We start from the raw sequence: 19924 nt of genomic DNA on the forward strand, positions 1-19924 counted from the left end.
TCTGAGGCTCAGAACCCCGGAGTTTAAGGGGGAAGAAGGTGAAGATCCTCAGAGATTCCTGGAGGAGACTGAAAAGATGATACGGAGACTGCCCTGTTCTGATGCAAGAGCTATAGAACTTGTAGGGCTTACAATGAAGAGAAGATACACTCACCCCTTTGAGTAATCAGGTAATTTACTCTTTTAAATTCGAGGACGAATTTTATATAAGGGGGGGAGGATGTAATAACCCCAAAAAAAAATTTTTTTTATAAAAAAGGGATAGAATAGTCCTTTAAAATTGATATAAGGGGTAAAATTGGAAGGAATCAAAAGATAATGGCATAGTTGTAGATGCATTGAAGTGGTAAGGGTAAAATTGGAAGGAATCAAAAGTTAATGGCATAACGGTAGATATGTTGAAGTGTTAGGGGCAAAATGGGAATTTAATAATATTAAACAAAGGGTGAATAGTGTTTTGATGTGATTTAATTGGAGGGTTTGAGCTGGTGAAACCGAGAGAAAGAGGGAGGGGGTTCTCAGACGACACAGAGAGAAAGAAAAAGAGAAGAAGAAGAAGGAAAGGAAGAAAGGAAGAGGAAAGGAAAGGAAGAAAGGAAGAGGAAGGAGATCCCGGTTGCACTTCTAGCTGAAGGGAAAAACGTAGATCTCCTTCCCCTCTACGCAAGGACCTCGATTTCCAAAAAGAAAAAGGTAAATATCCATCCCTATCTAGTCTTTTGATGACATTAGGCTATACAAAGGGTGGATATAGTCTAGAGGGGTCGGATAAGGGTTGTAGAGGTGGTTAAAAGAGGAAGAATCGGATTTTAACAAATTTTTCCGGTACTACGGAAAAACTGTGTCGAAGTCCCAACTTCGGCGAATTATTTAGGGGGTCAAACGGCCTCCGATGATGATGCATGTTATCTCTTTGGAATTCTCTATGAGTGTAGAATGTTAGGTAAAAATTTCATCAAATTTGGAGTCCTGAAAGTGGATCAAAACCGGGATGAAGTAACCCACTGTCAGTTCGGGTTACTGTTCATCCGGATGGAAAATAAGGGATTTCATGCCATAATAGGGTATTAAGCCTAGATTAGGCTAAGGGAGACCTTGTACTCGTGCAAGGGAGTCCCTAATACACATAAATGATGAGTTAATTAATAGAAAAAGAAAAAGAGAAAGAAAAGAAAAGATTTAGGGAACGGGGGAGTTGAATCAATTAAAGTTCCCTATATTATAATTGGCACGTAGATTATGGCCCTTGATACAATACTAAATGTATTGTAAATGCATGTCACAGTTGGGCAAGAAGCTAGGGAACAAGAGGAAGAAGTTCCCCACTGCCTGCTGTAGATTTTTGGAGGCGTATCAGGGCTGTGCCGGATTGACAGGTGAGTGGGAGCTTGTACTTTGCACCATGAGCACATTCCTTATTCATTTTCATAAATGTTGCCAAGTGTGACTTGATTCCACCTGAGCTTATTGATTAATTGTTATAGTAGATTCCTCTATAATCTTGATTCTCTATGCTTGATTATTCTGTACATGCATTTGAGGGAACATTGAGAGGAATTACGAGGGGTTGATGAGTAATCAAATTGATTCCGAATTGTGAAATGACTTCTTTTGTAAATTGATTTCATTTCCTCTATTTCAAAGACTTGTGAGTGGTAGCCTTGATTATACTCCTTTATGAGTAATTAAATTGGATCTGAATTGTGAAATGACTTCTTTTGTAAATTGATTTCATTTCCTCCATTTCAAAGATTTGTAGAGCCTTCTTAGTGGTATATTGAGTTGTATTGCACTTCCTTGACCCTCACTCCTAACCCTGATGTTAGTTTATGATTGGGTCATGATCGAGTGAGTGGTAGTCTTGATCATACTCCTTTTTAGCAGAGTATTGGGAGGGTGCATTATGGCATTTATGCATGGCTTGGCAGTATCTGCAGGACACCTATAGTCGATGGGGTTGAACATCGGCCTTTGTGCACATAGTAGCCTTCTGGGTGGGCGGAGCCCAGTCCCTTCCTAGGGGGGGACACGGCCCTAGGCGTAGGATCGGCCGGTCCTACGACTTATATTCTGCTTGCCGCCGGGCATAGTAAGACCCCGCGAGGTGCAGTATGGCTTTCCGCGGATGTAGAATTCCCGCGAGGTGCCGTTTAGTATGTAGATGTGAGATGGATTTCTGTTCTGGATACTGGCCAGCATTTATATGATCAGTGTGGTGTCTTATCCTGCATATGCATGTGACAGTAGGGAGTTGTTGCTGGTTCGCCTGGGGCGTAAAACCCACCTCCCGATAGCTGTCTAGCATTTATGTTATCAGTATGGTGTCTTATCCTGCATATGCATGTGACAGTAGGGAGTTGTTGCTGGTTCGCCTGGGGCGTAAAACCCACCTCCCGATAGCTGTCTAGCATTTATGTTATCAGTATGGTGTCTTATCCTGCATATGCATGTGACAGTAGGGAGTTGTTGCTGGTTCGCCTGGGGCGTAAAACCCACCTCCCGATAGCTGTCTAGCATTTATGTTATCAGTATGGTGTCTTATCCTGCATATGCATGTGACAGTAGGGAGTTGTTGCTGGTTCGCCTGGGGCGTAAAACCCACCTCCCGATAGCTGTCTAGCATTTATGTTATCAGTATGGTGTCTTATCCTGCATATGCATGTGACAGTAGGGAGTTGTTGCTGGTTCGCCTGGGGCGTAAAACCCACCTCCCGATAGCTGTCTAGCATTTATGTTATCGGTATGGTGTCTTATCCTGCATATGCATGTGACAGTAGGAAGTTGTTGCTGGTTCGCCTGGGGCGTAAAACCCACCTTCCGATAGCTGTCTAGCATTTATGTTATCGGTATGGTGTCTTATCCTGCATATGCATGTGACAGTAGGGAGTTGTTGCTGGTTCGCCTGGGGCGTAAAACCCACCTCCCGACAGCTGTCTAGTGATGATTTCAGCATATTGACACCTGATTTGTATGTTCCAGCATTATGATCTGTTGAGCATATTCATGAGTAGCATATATGTTTGCTTGATTATTCCATATATGCTTCAGATGAGTTGATATTGATTGTGGTAATATTGATGATTTATTCCATATTCTCTATGTTGAGTTCATGTTCATGTTGTTATTGATCTTGAGATTTCATCTCGAGCCATGATTATATTCTGTCTCATGTGCATAGTACTCTCTACTCCACTCACTGAGTATTTATATACTCACTCCCCAGTTTGATATTTTTGATTGCAGGGCAGGTATTGTATAGAGAGGAGCAGGATTAGTGGTTGCCTGCTAGCTGTGCCGCTCCATAGTATAGTATAATGTAGATAGAGGTTTATACCTTTTGGTGTATTATAAACCTTCTATTGTATATAGTGCATAGTTACAGTCATAGATCCTGTTGTGGATATGGGTTTGACCATGGATGGATTAGGAAGCAGGTATATATATATGTGTGCAGATGAGTTATATGCCTGAGATGATGTATTGCTATATATTGTCCAGGTTTATTATGTGACAGATTATGTGATTGCTGCTCTGACAGGTAGTGTGTTGTATGTATTGAGATAATCCTGACAGGTCACTATAGGAAAAGTGATCATTTTGTGCATGCATCATGCCAAATTTTTTAAGATTTATTGATGATTGATAGGTAGTAGGGTTCTACGCGGTGGCTGGTGGCCTTATGCCTACCCGCACCCTAGGACCGTCGCGGCGGCCCGCCGGGAACGGGGCGGGGGTCGTGACAGTTTGCTTGTAAATTGACGCAACATATTTTATTTAGTTTCTATGCCTGCTTAAAGAATGTTTGGGACTTTTGCATCAACCTATCCCCTCCAAGCTATGTTGTGCAAGATGTGTCTAAGTTATTGTTTCTATAACGAATCATCTTTCCCGTAAGTAGTGCTGTTTTTCTGTTTTACTGTTTTCCTGCAGTTTAACATTTTTATCATCATCTAAGCCTTGTTTCTTTTGTAGTACTCAATAACTGCTGGACAATCTTTATAGTTAAACTGACCTTAAGTTGGCTTGTAAATGTTTCAGTGTGCACTCGCTGCCATTGTAATCTCTGTTGGAATAAGTCTGGTAAGAAATCCTTTAAAAGGAATCCTTTACCTGATCTCAGTATTCTTTTCATGATGATCTCTCTGTTTTGCCAGACACTTGTTGGGTGATACCTTGGTTTATCTGAGTCCCTTTTCAGTAGATGGTCACTGTTTAACTTGTTTTTTCATGAAATTGTGCTCTGAATGAGAGGTGGGAGTGTTTGGATTTACATAAACAGCGATCCAGTAGTTGAAAATTGAAAAGTAAAAGGAAACTGTGTATCCTAATGGTTAATATATTTGGTTTCAGTTTATTATCTATCATCACATTTTTCTGTTCTTCTCTCGTATTCATTTAAATTGTTCTGAATACCTCTAGAAAAATTATGCAAGATATTCCCTGCATTTGTCTAATCCTTTTAGTAAATTGTGGTCCCTGTGGATCAAGCAATTTGGTGATCCAATACTGGCAATTGTGAATGAAAAACAAGGCAAGACTTTCACTATATCACCTTTTTTTCTTGGTTCATGATCCAGATTCTTCAACAGCTACTCTTTCTGCAAAACATTAAAAAGCTAGGGTGCATATGGAGAATTATGCATTCTTCTTTTGATACTGATGCCATCTATATTCTGACCTACAAAATTTGATACTATCTGTTTTCTGACCTACAAAATTTGAAACTATCTGTTTTCTGACCTACCAAATTTATTAATCTTGCTCATCTTGTCTGACATTAGTTTTAATTCTTTTTTATTGACATTATTGCGTATGATCGCATAGCCTGCTCTGCATGTCTATAACTGCTAGCTTCAAGAATTTACGCCATGCCTTGCTATAGTTTTGTTTAGTAGCCAGAAATGATACAATCCTGTCTGACAGACTTTCCTACTTTAGCATCACTGGTTAGATAAAGTTTTGAGAGTTGCAACTGATAACTTTTGATAATTACTGAAGCAACCACATGTCGGAGGGTTTGAGATTGTTAGTGCACATGAGAGTGCCATAGATGCAGCAAGATCTGCAATATATGCAATTTTCACCATTATAGTGCATTCTCATCTTTTCCCCCTTCTTCCCATGATGAAGGCAATTAAAGTTTCTCTCCCACTACGAAGTTAGTTTGGGCATACAATTTTTCCATTAGATTTTTTCCACAACTTTGCGACAGTAGGTTAGAACATGGTCAACTTAATGACAGATACGCCTTTATTATTTCAGGTGGATTATGAGGAAGCTTTATTCTTGTGGCGTGTCGACAAGAAAGATTTTCTTCTTTGGACCATCACCTGTGTCACGACTTTATTTCTCGGGATAGAGATTGGTGTGCTTGTTGGGGTAAGTATTTATTTGCATGGGTATCTCAAGCATAAGTTTCTTTGCAGGACATGATGCCTTGTTAGAATTCTTACCACCTCATTGGACTACACAATTTTAAAGTATTCCCATTTTCTTTCCTTTTATGTATTATTTATATTTCTTGTCATTTCTTCTTGATGGTATATTTTATTATCATGGCCATAACCAGCACAATTTGTCTGACCTTCAAGAATTTTTCACCATTTTGTCCGGTTAAGTTGTATGACAAATGTAAAGTGTCTAATTGTCTCTACAATTCATAACTAAAATAAACATCTATAGTTTTCTTCAATGATTGTTGTTTGAACAATCAAATTGAATTTTGTATTTGAATTAATATGGCATCATGAGATATAAGAATATAAAGTTGTCCTGCTAAAGTGGGGAACAATTTGCCATGTTCAACTCATATATATGCCACCTGTATGCTCTGAATTAGATTAGATCTTATAGGACTAAGGTCATTGTTTATGGAAGCTCATGATCATTCAACAAATGAGAAAGGAAGAAAGAAAGGCTTTTTGTCTCCTCTTTAAGTCATAAAAGTTGAACATAAGAGATGAAGTTGACTTTTTAGGTTCCCGTTGAGAGATGAAGTATAACTTATGTTGTTTTAATTAAAAAAAATTACTTGAGAAAGAAAAGTCAAGGTCTTCAATTCATGCATTGTTCCAGTTAAGAGTACAAATAAGACTAATCTAGGTAGTTTAGTAATAAATAAGTGTAGCAATTTCGAACATGACATCTGTGTTATTTGCCATCATGTACACAAAATAATGTGTTTTTATTAAAATGTTGGAATACAGCCGACCTTCACTCTATATTAACTTCGTTTTTGGATGGACAAGCATGCTATTTTGAAAGTTGAATTTGAGATCCTGGATAATGTGTGACAGTCATGAGGTTTGCATCCAGTAAGCCATAAAATTGGACCAAAGATCATAAGACATCTTTTTTAGATCCTTTCCAGCAATATAAGTATGACAAAGCTGAGCACTTCCAAATTTAGAGAAATATTTTAAGCATTAATATAATTGCAGTCTTATAACTAATTTGAATTTTGTTCAAAAAGAATAACTTGCTCTTGCATAGAAAATTGCAGCATACTCTAGAGCATAAAAATCAGTATGATGCCGGCATGAGCCAATGCATTCTGTGTCATGCCACATCTAGTCACTGCAAGACCATTTGTGATTGCTTGGTTCAGTTCTGTTAGCTCACTAAACCAGAAGAAGTTTATATTATGGCTTAGTTTATGATTAGTATTTGTTGATGCATTGCAGGGTTAGTTCTTTCATTTCTGTATATCCAGAAGTGCCATTTTTTGCTTGAGAATAAGTAGTGCCAGTTGATTAAAAGATAGCAAATCTGATTTTGAGTGGAGAGTTTTAAATTGCAGGTCAGTGCTTCCCTTGCATTTGTTATTCATGAATCAGCAAATCCTTACATTGGTAAGTATGCTTCTTGACTTGGATTACCAAATTGAAAGTTTGTATTTTTGCAATGCAGCATTATCAACATAAAAGTCTGATTATTGATTTCATGGTAGTATTTGGGCGGCAATTTTGTAATTTATGATCATAACCTTATTTTAATGTAGTACTGAACATTGTGTTCATACTTCATCCTATGTTCCATTTTCTCCGCTAGCTAAAGTTGCATCACAAGGAGCTGAAGCTAAATGTCATGCGCGGTCGTAAATTTGGCATTTCCAAATTGCTAAATTTATTTGATCATGTTGTTTTGTTGATGAAGCAGTTGTTTATTTGAGGGTGTCGTTTCTTGTTCGATCCCTTTTTGATTTTAATTGAGCTTGTCTAAATTACTATTGAAACTATTATTCTATCAACCAACACAAAATTATCTTCTGAGTTTTGTATTGCTATATTCTAATATGATGCATATTATCCAAGTGAATGTTTTCATAAGTTTATCTGCTCAAGTTTGCAAAAAGGAAAATATGTGATATATTAGATTTTAGAATCATCCTAATTATTGTTTTTAAGCATATTTTTACAGATTTTCGTTGGCTTGTATTCATCTGCATTCCAAATTTTTGCTTTTTTTTTTTAATTTACCTTTTCTATTAAGTCATTTGCATGTTTTTGTTGCAGCTGTCTTGGGACGTCTTCCTGGTACTACCGTTTACAGAAACATTGAACAGTATCCTGAAGCATATGTGTATAATGGGATTGTAGTTGTACGAATTGATGCACCCATTTACTTTGCAAATATAAGTTACATCAAGGACAGGTGAAGGCTTATAGTTCTTTACAGATGCATATGAAACAAGAAAAATATAAATAAGATACAGTGATCGAAAAATCTTGCATGCTTTAGCTTTCTTCATCAAATTTGGAATTGATTTCAAGCAATCACTCTATTGGTGTTAACAGGCTACGAGAATATGAACTCAGTTGTTCAGGTAGCACAAAGCATGGAGCAGAATCTGAAAGAATATATTTTGTGATCATTGAAATGGCACGTGAGTCTTCAAATTTCCCACATTAAATTTATACGACCAATTAAGCTAAGAAACTGCATATATATACACACACACACACACACAAACATATGTACATGATGCCACCTGATAAATGTAATTCATGGTATACCATATAAACACATATAGGTCTCAATACCACATTGAGCTTTCTGAAATGATGCTCAGTTGAAAAACTAATGAATATGTTGAATAACTGAAACAACTATTAGACTCAAATTATGACAACTGATATGCAGCACCTTGCTCTCTGTGAGCTAGTGGACCTTGGTTTTATAGTTAGGGAGGAAGCATAACCCCATTCTATGAACAAAACATGTCAATACTCAAGTGAAGTGTAGGGATGTACTGATGAATTCTAATAGATACACTCCTTGTTTTCAGACAAATCTTATACAGGGTTCTATGTTCAGGCCACTCAGCAAGAACAATCCAAGAAATGTCATTCCTTCTTTTTGACCTACTCTTTCTCAGAATTTCACAATCTGTCTTCCCCCGTAGCGATTAGACTTTGGATTCAAGAATACCGGATATCTCAATCCTTGAAGCTTCTTCTCATAGTTCTAGCTGCCCATCTTTGTTGTCCTCTCTTCTGATCTCATCAGGGGTGTTTCAGCCAAGGGTCTGCTTGGGCGTTCCTATAGGATTGGGCTAAAAATTTTGTAGAATTCGTGATCCATTTAAGCATAACTACCACTCAGCCCAAAGTCTAGGATTTAAACTGGGTTCGGACAGACTCTTAGAAAATGCGAGATAAATGGGACAACAGGTCCGATTCCTATGGGAGTTTCAACCTAATTGTAGCAGCCGTCTTGAATGGGCTTCGGCAGCCCGTCACCAAAGCCCAAGAAAAGGCCCACGGGCACATCTAACATAACCACAAAGCAGAGCCCAAAAAAGTTTTGGGCGTGTCGTGATCATCGCTCTATAATTGTTGTTTTCCTCTTTTTTAAGTTTCTAAACGTCGCCATTGAAATAATGAAGGCTTTTCTTTAATCGCCGCAGCTGTTCCGTACGTAGACTCCAGCGCGGTCCAAGCTCTCAAGGACTTGCATCAAGAATATAAATCACGCGAAATCCAGGTTCGGCATTACCTCGATCCCGAGTTCCTAACATTCTGATCTTGTTATGATATGATTCTGAGAGGGCTTCGGTCCCTTGGTGCAGATTGCAATTTCCAACCCAAATCGAAAAGTTCTGGTAACGCTCTCGCGGGCTGGTCTTATCGAACTAATCGGCAAGCGATGGTATTTCGTAAGCGTGCATGATGCCGTGAAAGCTTGCCTCGAACACATGCAGAACTTCCACGGGAGAATGGGGGACCAGACGCCGGCTGGTAGGCAACCAGGTTTCCTGCAATGGCAAAGGAAACGAGATGGTGAAGGAGAGGAACTCAGCCCTGACGAGGAACCTCTCCTGTCGCAAAAGGAGGTTTAAGTGCTGTTTCTTCCCATTCGTTCTGCTGCCGCCTGCTGGTTCATCCATTAACTGTAGATGGGAACCAGCGGCAAGGATTCTTGTTTTATATGATAAAATAAGTGCAGTTTTGCCTCGTCAAATAAGAAAAGGTTCCATGGTTTATAAGATTGCTGCTTGGGGTGCGGACCAGGTAATTTTATCTGTAAGAAAATGCCCCCGTCCGATCAGTCTCGCACAGGTCCATGCAATGGATCGCTATTCCTAGTTGTTGAGAAAAGAAGGGTGGACGAGCCCATCAGTGAGTTGGCAAACTAGATGTGCAATGCTACCGAGCTGTGCTCGTAGAGCCAGCTGGGACTGAGATCAAAATAATTAACGGGACCGGCAAACTAGAGGAAACTTTCCTCTTTGTTTTCCTTGTGATCTAGAAATTCCTACTTTTCAAATTGCAATGTTTAATGATGGACTTCTGACTCGAGGATGCGCAAGGCGGTAAGAAAGTTCGGACGCATGCGACAAGTCTAAAACTGATTGCATTGTGCTCGGATTTTTAAGGTTGTACTCATGAAGCTAGCTTCGATTAACGGAAGACCTTCAGCCTAAGCAAGTATAATAGAGGTACAGAATCTGTTGCTTCCTTTTGCGCATCGCATTTATTCAAGTCTTAAACATCTCTGATCTTCAAAAAATGACTTACTCATAAATACCAAAGCGAGAAACTATTTTGATTTATTTTGATCAGGTTATGACCACAATATCTAAACATCTACGAAACTGAAACATTACTTGCATTATTTCTGGTAGTAACAAACATTACTTGGAACTTCCATCGTTTGGTGATGCTTTTGTTCTAGATTATATCAAGCAGCTGCTACAAAAGCCGTTGACATTACATTCGCATCAAAATAACACCAAACCACACTGGTAGAGTAAGAGGAAATTTAATAATATGTCCACGTCCCATCTCGAACCACTGTAACTTCCCACCGCCGTCCCTCGCCCCTCTCTTAGCAGCAGCAATTTACTGATATAAATGTCGATAAGAGCATAATAACATGGAAGCATAGAAAAAGCTATCGCAATTGCCCTTACCTCACATAACGAAAATTTATTATTTGAACCCACGGTATAATGTAGCAAAAGCATATCAGCGACAAATGCTTCATCAACCCAGTTACAGCAGAAGGCTATATATTCACCAAAAAAAAAAAAAGAAAAAAAAGAAGGCTATATATTGCACCAGGGCTCCGACAACACTAGCCTAGCCTACTTCACACTACGCTCGAGCATGAAACATTAAGCATTAACTTTGGGTGCCCATCCAGCGATCACATGCTCCTTTGTTGCCTTGGTCTTTATGAAGGATTCCCGATTGAAAAGCAGCTGGACAAAATGAGTATGTCATATTCAGACTTTCACATAAAATTAATAGCTAATAATAATTCATGTGTAGGACTTGATAAGCACATTTCTTCATTGAGGGAACATAAAATCCTAACAAGTGCGATGATACCTATTGAGGGAATAATACGAGCAGCAACCGAAGAACCCACGCAATATTCTCTGAATCCACAAACTTCATAAAGATATTTTAAAAATACACATTCTGAACTAGTCCTTCTAATGGTAGACAATAGCTAACATCTTGTACAGCTAGTCTGTCTCAACTGAACTACAATGACTGTTTTAAGAAAATGCCCTGTAAGTTCCCTCAATAACATGCATAGCTTAAGATATCTCATCAGCTTGCCTTGTAGGTAGTCCTAAGCTGCATGATTTTTTCCCTGGGCCAGTGCATAGCTCAAAATATTTCATTTTCTTTTATTAGAATAGACAATTTCCAATGAAAAAACCATGGGTGACAATCTCTAATAGCCACTTTTAGTTTGAGAATACTGCAATTATTTATGTTGTGAGTCTTTACAGAGGTAATATAACAGCTAAATACTGCAGGCTAAACTCATTCTACCACCAACATCACCATCTTTCCTCAAAGTTAAGCATTCATTCAAACCCCACCGCACACATGGGAGCACACACCCCCCACACAGGCTTGCACACACACCCGCGCATCTCAAGCATAATAATAAATAGTCCTAGGAGCTTATCCAGCATAGATACATATCAAACTGAACTAGTCTAGAAAGAAAGACCAACAACATAGAGGGCCCAAATAGCTGAACAATTGATGAGACTATGAATAACAATAAAAAGAACCAAGTCATGGAAGATTGTTGCTCAATTTTTACTCAAGAAGATAACACCATTCAGCACCACATAAGACAGTCCCATTGGAAAAAATAAAATTACTGATGATAAGAATTTCATCCTGATCACTACAAAGTGAGTGATAAGACCAAGACGGCAAGACTTATGTAACAGAACTGGAATGAGCTATAAATGACAACTCTAAGACGAGGTCACCACATACAGGTCAGATAGATGCACACAATGAGCTATACTTCTTGTCAAATCACCCCAACCTCCTACACATTCTGCCAACAGGCAAGATTTGAAATACCATATTAGTGGAGCCGAATCGGTAGGGTATGTAGTGTCATGTGCACCGAATCGGTATGGTATGATTTAACAATATATGATACTAGTACATGGTACAGTATGATACTAGTGCGCCCTTGATATGCCTCAGTATGGGAGTATTATACCGAAGTATAGTCTGTTTTTCAACCCTTGTCAATGATCCTGGTTTATGACAGAAGGCACATGCCTTGATGTACACTAGAAAATTCAAGAAAATCATGATAACCATTATGAAAAACAAACACTTCTGATGCAATTTTTTCACTAATTAACAACTTGATGAGAGCAGAATGATCAGACTCAGTGAGTAGAACTCCCAGTAACAGTCCCGTTCAAAAATGCCTATAGATCCCCCAGACCATCAATATTCAAAGATAAATATAGACAATATTTAAGAAAAGTTTAGAGGAAACTAGAAATTTAATGTCTTTTAATCATTACATGGTAATTAAGGATTGGAAAGTGAGAAACAGAGAAGAACACAAAGAAATATCCTCATTACAATGTATGAGAGGAGAGGAGAATTAGAACTGGTTGGTAATTATTAATTAAAGATAATCCTATATAGTGCAAGATCTAGAAAACAGGACCACATGCCAAGAGAAATTCCACAAAAGACAACCAAATTCAATTATTTCTTTCATCGATAATATGGTCAATGTAGAAGTCCTCAGGGAGAGGCTAAAATCAGTCTTGAAAGAAAAAGGATCTAGAGGATCAGTAAAAGGCCACCAAACTAAAGCATAGCTCAATAAGAAGCAGGTCAAGGTTACACACTCCATCCTAAAAAGACACCCTGACCAGACACACACATTTCTGAACAATGATAAGGCTGATAGTAACGCAAATAAAGAGAATGCGACCAAACTCCAAATGCAATGCTCAGACTTTACAACAACCTAAACAGAATAAATTGTGTTTCAAGGACAGATGTGCAGCATTAACCACTGAAAGGTATTGCCAGGAAGAATCCTTTGCAGTGAAAATTTAAAGATAAAAAACAATGAACGAGACACAAAAGCAACCAGAGAAAGAAGATGAACAAATAAAAGTTCAGGAAAGCTTTCTTCTACCTTCATGTAAGCATGAACATGCGTCAAATTTTCTGGTATCTTCCACCCTTTAAAATGATCAAGGGTTATCTCAAGATGGAACAACTTTGGTGCCAAGCTCAAGTCAACTGCAGAAATATTTTCGCCATTAACATATGGGCCCTGCCAGCATCAGAGCTCAATCAGGATTTTTGTCAATATTGAAGTAAGCGGCAACAGGCTGCCATAAATATTTAGAAAGAAATATCTATATGCATGTAGTCCAAGTTGTAGATGCATTAGGTCTTTTTATGGCCTTAAGCGTTCATCCTAGCCCTACGATGAAGGGAGAGGGGACGAGAGAGAGAGAGAGAGAGAGAGAGACGGAGGGAGGGAGAGAAGAAGGGAGGAGTCAGAAAGGTCAATATTTTACATGAGCTTTAAGATGCTCATCCAGTGCACGCAATTCATCAAGCAATGTTGTTTCTGACCCATCATTGGGATCCTTGCTTCTCAAGAACTTGACAAAAGAAGGGAATATTTTTGATCCCCTGAAGTGAATATAGAAAAAGTTAGATTGTTGAATAATTGAATATTCAGTGCTAAAAGACTGAAGCACTGAAAATATTTACTAACTTCGATGTTCTGAAACAAGCAGCACAATGCACTTTACAGAGGCAGGTATTTCTCTAAGTGAATAGGAATATCAGAAAAGGAGTTATGTGTACCTTCTTGTTACAAACCATAAAAGGATTCCAGTTTCTTCATTCCATTGACCCAGTAAGTATCAAGTTTAGTTAGTTCAGAGAATGGAGTATTAACAACTTGCTTACAGATATGATCCAGACTCAGATGTTCATGTGAAACTTTTTTTTCTTTTTTTTTAATCTTGGAAAGAAGCCCCTCTTCATGCTCACAAGCCACACCTAAAGATTAATAGCGCAAAGCAGATGATAAATTATTTTCTCCCAATCACAAGGCATAACCTCCTGATGCTCCCAGACCACGCCTACTAAAGAGAACCACTTTATGATCTCTTTCATAATAAGGCCAACCAGATAAATGCATGAATCTATTTGGTAGAATGAGTATCTACCTATTCTGCCAAGCACGGCATCTAGCATCATCACCCATTAAGAAAAGTTATAAAAAGAAATCCATTTCTTCTTATTTGATTTCACTCTCCGTCACTGACCTCCTCTCCTCCACTTATACCTCATCAAGGCTCCCATAAATAAAGGGCTTCACACATTAAGGAATAATGATCTGTCAAACATTAGGCGGACATTTATTCCATAGATTTATTAGTTGAAAGAAACATTCATCTCTCAGAAATTCAAAACTAAAAAAAAAAACTGGCAAGGCAGCTTAATCTATAACTGTCTGTAGTTTTCTAATTATTTGCCAGAGAACCTTCATGTTTAACCTGTTGTATGATTCAACAAAACCACCTACATATTCTTTCTTAAATACTTGGACAGTTAATTTCTGTATATCTTTTTCTTTAATTTTTCCCTAAAAGTTAATATCTTTGCTTAGTGGTACAGAATTGGGAAAAGGCTTAGCAGTTTTCTTCCTTCCCCTTTCATCAACTAACAAACAACAAAGTCAAATGTACAAATCAAATATCTATATGGATGCTGAGAGAGCAAAAAAGTTTATCAAATTAAGTTAGAGGGACTCTTCCCTTCGAATTTTTGGCAACAAAAATAACTCTCATATAGATAGAGAACAATGCAAGAATATAGAACTCTCATATAGATAGAGAACAATGCAAGAATATAGAGCTCAGATTTTTTTTCATAATGCACAAAAAATTTCCTTCTCCTCTACACAACTTTTCTCTGTTCAACCAAATAAGAGAAAATTCCATTCTTCTTCCTTCTTTTGTTGTGTGTTTAGTTACATATCCTTTGAATTGGCTTCACACTTCGCGCAAAGGTTTACTAAGACATCGTACAAGTATTCCACCAAAGGAATTTGAAAGAAAGCATTTGATAAAGAGGTGCAGGCAAAACTTGACAAATAGAAAACATTTAAAACAGGACTTGTAGAAATCAGTGAACATTTACAACATGTCACCCAAAACATATTTTGTTCAAATACATTTCTAAATTTCTCGATTTACTGTAATGATGAAGCATTTTCATTATAATGCATGCACCACATTACCCTTCCCATTAGCATAAAGAGATTGAAGCCAAATTTGCTTCAGAGCCAGTGAAATTATTTATCAACCACCAGTATGTCATAAGCCTCAAAGTAAAACCTGATACTTTAAGTTTAGCGCAGATGGTCATCCCTCAGTGATTCCCGCTCATTCTGTAGCCTGGACTTTTACAACAATAAATTTAGTGGCTCTGCATCTATTATTGTTTTCTTGAAGCTTAAGGGGCATCCAGTTGAATCTTAAAATGCAATTGTAGAGGGTCTATAAAAAAAAGTATTTAAAAAAAAAACGAGAGAGAAAAAGAAAAGGGATTGTTCACTCTAAGGCCTAATCTATTACAATCTCTTAATTACTTTTTTAGAGTAAAAATCAGAACAATAAACCGAAAGCACAAGAAACTCCCCACAATTTCAGACTATCTAACCCTAATGTAAAAGATTAATGGAATCCAATCGAATTCTACAAACAAAAAACAAAAAAGGGAAAAAAAAAGACTTACACCGACGAGTACTCCTGGGGAGTGACAAGAGAAGGGTTGGGGTATTTCTCCTCGATGATCTGGGTGATGACATCCGAATCGGGAACCCATTTGCCATCGTCGCACTTGAACACCGGCACCTTCCCCTCGGGACTCATCGTCAAGAACCTGAAACCCCCACCCCATTCCCAGAAACCCACAATCGTAACAATAACTCATCACAAAAACAATTTCTTTAGAACCCAAAAAAATCAAAAAAAAAGAAAGAAAAAAAGAGGTCACCAATCGGGCTTGTTTTCGACGTTAATCAGCTTCATCTCATGGGGCACCTTCTTCTCCTCCAGCGTAAGAAGAACCCTCTGGCTAAAAGGGCCTATTGTTTTTTCCGATCGATTAGAAAGCACGAAAGAAACTGACCAGAGGTGAACCTTAAGCGAGATCGCTGAAGAAGGGGGAGAGAGAAGAGAGAGACTCACAGTCGCCGAGGGTGTTGGGAGCGCCGGCGGCGGCCTTGACGCAGACCTCGACGGGTTTCTCTGCCATTGGCGACGGATGGCGGTGGCCGCTATCGCTTTTCTTCGTCCCTTGGAAGTTCGATGTCCTGGAAGTGAAGAGCGGTTGGTATAAGAGGAAGCGTCCATTTATAGCAAGATGTCACATTTTCTTTCTCGAAATTTCGTGATTCAGATGCAGTTCTGGCGTGACCGCGGAACTTTTGGTTGGTAGCTATTTGGTCTAAGTGGGTTGGTTTTCCCTGCAAATGGATCGAATCGGACGGGATAATAAGTGACTCTAACCTAATTCAATTCTTATTCAGGTTCTAATGTTGGACTAGACCCAATCTAATATAAGATCGAATTGGGTTGGATCGAGTTCATTACTAAAATTTCTGACCTAATGGATCATTGGGGTCGAAGCGGATCCATGTATAATCCGATCTCAACCAAAAAAACAAATTTGGGCTAGATCCAGTTCAGGTCCAATAGTAAATAAATAAAAAGAGATTAATCAGAAACCTTTTCCCAACAAAAGCAACGTCAACCACCTTCGATTTTGACTATGTTGATATTTGTAATATACTTTTCTCAATTATCATATATCTATGCAAGAAGATAATTGTAGCTGTGATGCAATAGACACAACTGTTAAAAAAATCATAAACGTTTCCACTAGCTCCTTATGATACATTAAGGCACACTTACCTCATGTTTGTATTAACTCTTTTACTTGCATCAAATATATCATAAAAAAAATTGTCGCAGCAATGAAAGAAACATGTTGACTCAAAAGAAGAAAGAGCACTTTTCATCGAACCAATCTACAAAAATGGTGCAACATCCAACTTCTTTGATAGCCATGGACTCCATATACGAATCAATTTAATGAAATTTTGTCGAAAGAATGTAGAAAAAGTAATTCAAGATTTTGCTATGAAATTATATATGGTACTTTTATGATGCATAAAAGAACTACATTATTTATCAAAACAATAAATAATTAAATATCTCTCTCTTCTCCAAAGTCCTGCAATATCTGCATAGTTAGTACTAGATCCTAGTGATGAGCTTTGAATTGAACTCCAGTCTCCATATAAAATCCAGTTTTCTTTTTTCGACAATACTCTTCATTGATCAAGCTATTAGCAAGAATGTGGTAGACTGACACTATTATTGAAAATAATATTACATTCATGTTATTCATCGAAGAAAATAATTTAGTTTGCAAGCACCTTAGTAATTATGAGAATTTGGTGCTAAAATGCCATGCAAAACTGACAATAAATTAGATTAAATGGCACTGTTAATATGCCATATTTCTGAAGTATTAATAAAACAAATTTTAAAAAATAAATGTTCGAAGTAGCGCCATTGGGGATTTTTTATGCAATTTAATCCTTGCGCAAACGCACGCTTTCGTCCGACCGCTGATCGACTCCGATTCGTCCGAGCTCCGTAGCCCTTGCCCTCCCCCTCCCTTCCTTCCTCGGTTCCTCCTCGTCGAAGGAAAGAATGGAATCCGTTTGCCGACTCCGTCCCCACCCCACGCCTGTTCACCTCCCCCTCTTCTCCCGCCCCGCCTTCTCCAAACCCCTCCTTCCCCTTAAACCCTTCTCCCCCAAACCCAGACGCCCCCTCTCCCTCCGCGCCTCCTATACTGCCCCCATCCCTTCCCGCAAAACCCTAGACCCCCTTTCTTCTCTCCTGCGCCCCGCCGGCGTCGTCCTCGCCGCCTCCGCTGCCCTCCTTCTCGCCCGCTTCCACTGCCCCGCCCCCGCCACCGCCGTCTCTCCACCTCCTGCCACCGTCCAATCCGACACTCTTACCGAAGATGAGAAGGAACGCACCCTCGAGGAGTACCTCGACTCCCACCCCGACGACGTCCGCTCCCTCCGAGCCCTGATGGAGCTCAAGGTCAAGTCCCGGAAGCTCCCCGAGGCAATCGACATCGTCGACCGCCTCATCGCCCTCGAACCCGGCGAGAGGGACCTCCCACTCCTCAAGGCCCACCTCCGGAACTACAGCGGCGACGCCGAGACCGCGAAACAGGGGTTCGAGGAGGTCCTCCAGCAGGACCCCTTCTGCGTCGAGGCCTACCACGGGCTCGTCATGGCCGCCTCCCAGTCGGAGGAGTCCCACGCGGAGCTGGACGGCATTCTGAAGAGAGTCGAGGGGGCCTTGGAGATGTGCAAGAAGGCAAAGAAAAAAGAGGACTTGAGGGATTTCAAGCTGCTGGTCGCTCAGATCAGGGTCATCGAAGGGAAGTATGAGGACGCTCTCAAGATATATGAAGAATTGGTGAAGGAGGAGCCGAGGGATTTCAGGCCTTATCTGTGCCAGGGGATTATATATACTTTGTTGAGGAAGAAGGATGAGGCCGAGAAGCATTTCCAGAAGTACCGAAGGCTCGTTCCAAAGGGTCATCCTTATGCACGGTACTTTGAGGAAAATATGATGGCGATGAAGATTTTTGGGCAGATGGAGGAGAACAAAAGAACAGGATCTTTCAAGAGCTGAGGGGTTATTGGTAAGGAGGACAATTCATAGAGGAGTTCAGTTGGAACCTTTTAATTTGAATTTTCTATATGTTAGCATTCAAAATTTTGCTGGTCAATTTATCTGGTTTCAGTAGTAACTATGTTGATGAGTGATGACATTTTGATTTCACTAGTCTGGTCACGAAGCTGTTCTAATAATGGCCTTTCTAATGTTTTCTAATGTTTTTGTTAAGTTGGATAGTCAGAATAGAACCGTTTAAATTGAACCTTTCATTGGTCTCGGTATAAATTTTTCTTCTAATTCACGAGCTTCATTGAGGTTAGGCATTGAAAAAATAATGGTTTTTTTTTTTTTTTTTGCAGCAAAACACCAAGCAAGGCTCTTGCATGCATGCTTATTTAAATGATAGTATCTTAAAGTACCTGATCGCCACTTTGGTTGTTTAGAATTGGAATTAGAAAACTTAAACCAATTTTCAATTAGGAACACAGTGTTCTCATTGGTACTCAACTACAAGCTTGGTCAGGGTATCTTATCTATTGCTGGGGCTTATGCATCTAGGATCCTAGATAGGTGCCTAGTCAGCTCTCAAGAGTATAATTGCCAAATGAACTACTTCAATGTATGGTGATTCTAAGCTGTTCAAAACATCAGTTTGTTCTTGTTTTGTCTACATTAACTCAGAGGGCATTTATATGTTATTTTCTTTTTGTATCATACCTATGTTCTTCTAGTTTATGCAGAAGTGGAGGGAAGGAAATGAAACTCGGAATAATTTACATCACAAATTTTCCCCCTAGTTTTGTTTTGTTGCCGGTACTCTGTTGGCATCTGAATGCTGCTTAAATTCTATGTATCAAATACTGCGATATGGGTCTATTACTACTATTAACAAATGTTACTTTCTTTCTTGATTATATCATCACTAGTATTAGTTCTTGACATCATTATGTATACTGTTATGGATTCTTAGTTTAGGTTTGGGGAGGGGGTACAATTTGATATATTTATCGGCATTTAGATTCAGTGATTCACATGTTTGAAAGACAGCTTTGGTGATTCAAAAGAAGTATTTATTAATCATATCATTATCAGATATTATACTATTATGCGTTAATGTAGTACATTACTTTGCACTGACATAGGTGGCATTGATGTCGGTACTGGAGTCAGCTTTAGTAATGCTGTATGTATTGGGTCAGTGGGCAGCATCTGATATATGACAATAGAACAACTGTGTACCTTGACTGAAGATAAGGATTTGGGCAATGAGTGGATATTGTTATATAAACTATTGAGTAGTTGAGATCTTATGCTCGCGATGAACTTGCGTTATGGGAACTATTGACGAATTGCTAAGTGTATTCGTAGAGGGTAAGCGGACTT

The 19924-nt window shown here is 39.0% G+C and overlaps 3 protein-coding genes across 8 annotated transcripts in view; 2 read left to right on the top strand and 1 right to left on the bottom strand.

The window, feature by feature from the left end:
- LOC103711287 (sulfate transporter 4.1, chloroplastic-like) overlaps window positions 1-9487 on the top strand; it is a 33731-nt gene extending 24244 nt beyond the window's left edge. For 5 of the 6 annotated variants that reach the window (XM_089924667.1, XM_088702323.2, XM_039124221.3 and 2 more), the window contains 7 exons: window positions 4039-4080; window positions 5263-5379; window positions 6800-6851; window positions 7515-7653; window positions 7797-7885; window positions 8909-8985; window positions 9071-9487. In XM_089924667.1, the coding sequence (XP_089780793.1) occupies window positions 4039-4080; window positions 5263-5379; window positions 6800-6851; window positions 7515-7653; window positions 7797-7885; window positions 8909-8985; window positions 9071-9340 (786 nt within the window). In that variant the 3' untranslated portion in view covers window positions 9341-9487. Of the gene's footprint in view, window positions 1-4038; window positions 4081-5262; window positions 5380-6799; window positions 6852-7514; window positions 7726-7796; window positions 7886-8908; window positions 8986-9070 lie in introns of those variants that run through there. The other variant, XM_089924668.1, reaches the window with a different exon arrangement.
- Window positions 9488-10410: 923 nt separating this feature from the next.
- Window positions 10411-16177, bottom strand: LOC103710555 (putative glutathione S-transferase DHAR1, cytosolic). Its single transcript, XM_089924670.1, has 7 exons — window positions 16019-16177; window positions 15825-15915; window positions 15564-15710; window positions 13328-13445; window positions 12937-13077; window positions 10549-10705; window positions 10411-10508 (listed from the first exon to the last, which is right to left on the bottom strand). Exons 1-6 carry the CDS (start codon window positions 16083-16085, stop codon window positions 10619-10621), a joined length of 651 nt encoding a protein of 216 aa, XP_089780796.1. The 5' UTR covers window positions 16086-16177; the 3' UTR covers window positions 10411-10508; window positions 10549-10618.
- A 1272-nt stretch (window positions 16178-17449) lies between these two features.
- Window positions 17450-18810, top strand: LOC103710546 (protein SLOW GREEN 1, chloroplastic-like). Its single transcript, XM_008796315.6, has one exon. It carries the CDS (start codon window positions 17552-17554, stop codon window positions 18554-18556), a length of 1005 nt encoding a protein of 334 aa, XP_008794537.3. The 5' UTR covers window positions 17450-17551; the 3' UTR covers window positions 18557-18810.
- The last annotated feature ends 1114 nt before the right edge of the window (window positions 18811-19924 follow it).

The sequence above is a fragment of the Phoenix dactylifera genome, chromosome 8 (assembly GCF_051530095.1).
Source record: "Phoenix dactylifera cultivar Ajwa chromosome 8, Ajwa_hap1_PhDact_Kaust_v1.1, whole genome shotgun sequence".
In the NCBI taxonomy this organism is placed as follows: Eukaryota; Viridiplantae; Streptophyta; class Magnoliopsida; order Arecales; family Arecaceae; genus Phoenix; species Phoenix dactylifera.

Coding starts and splice junctions, on each gene's coding strand:
- LOC103710555 (XM_089924670.1), bottom strand. CDS start 16,085: ATGGCAGAGAAACCCGTCGAGGTCTGCGTCAAGGCCGCCGCCGGCGCT. Junction 15,916..16,018: donor TCCCAACACCCTCGGCGACT/GTGAGTCTCTCT, acceptor AAAAAACAATAG/GCCCTTTTAGCCAGAGGGTT. Junction 15,711..15,824: donor GTCGAAAACAAGCCCGATTG/GTGACCTCTTTT, acceptor TGGGGGTTTCAG/GTTCTTGACGATGAGTCCCG.
- LOC103710546 (XM_008796315.6), top strand. CDS start 17,552: ATGGAATCCGTTTGCCGACTCCGTCCCCACCCCACGCCTGTTCACCTC.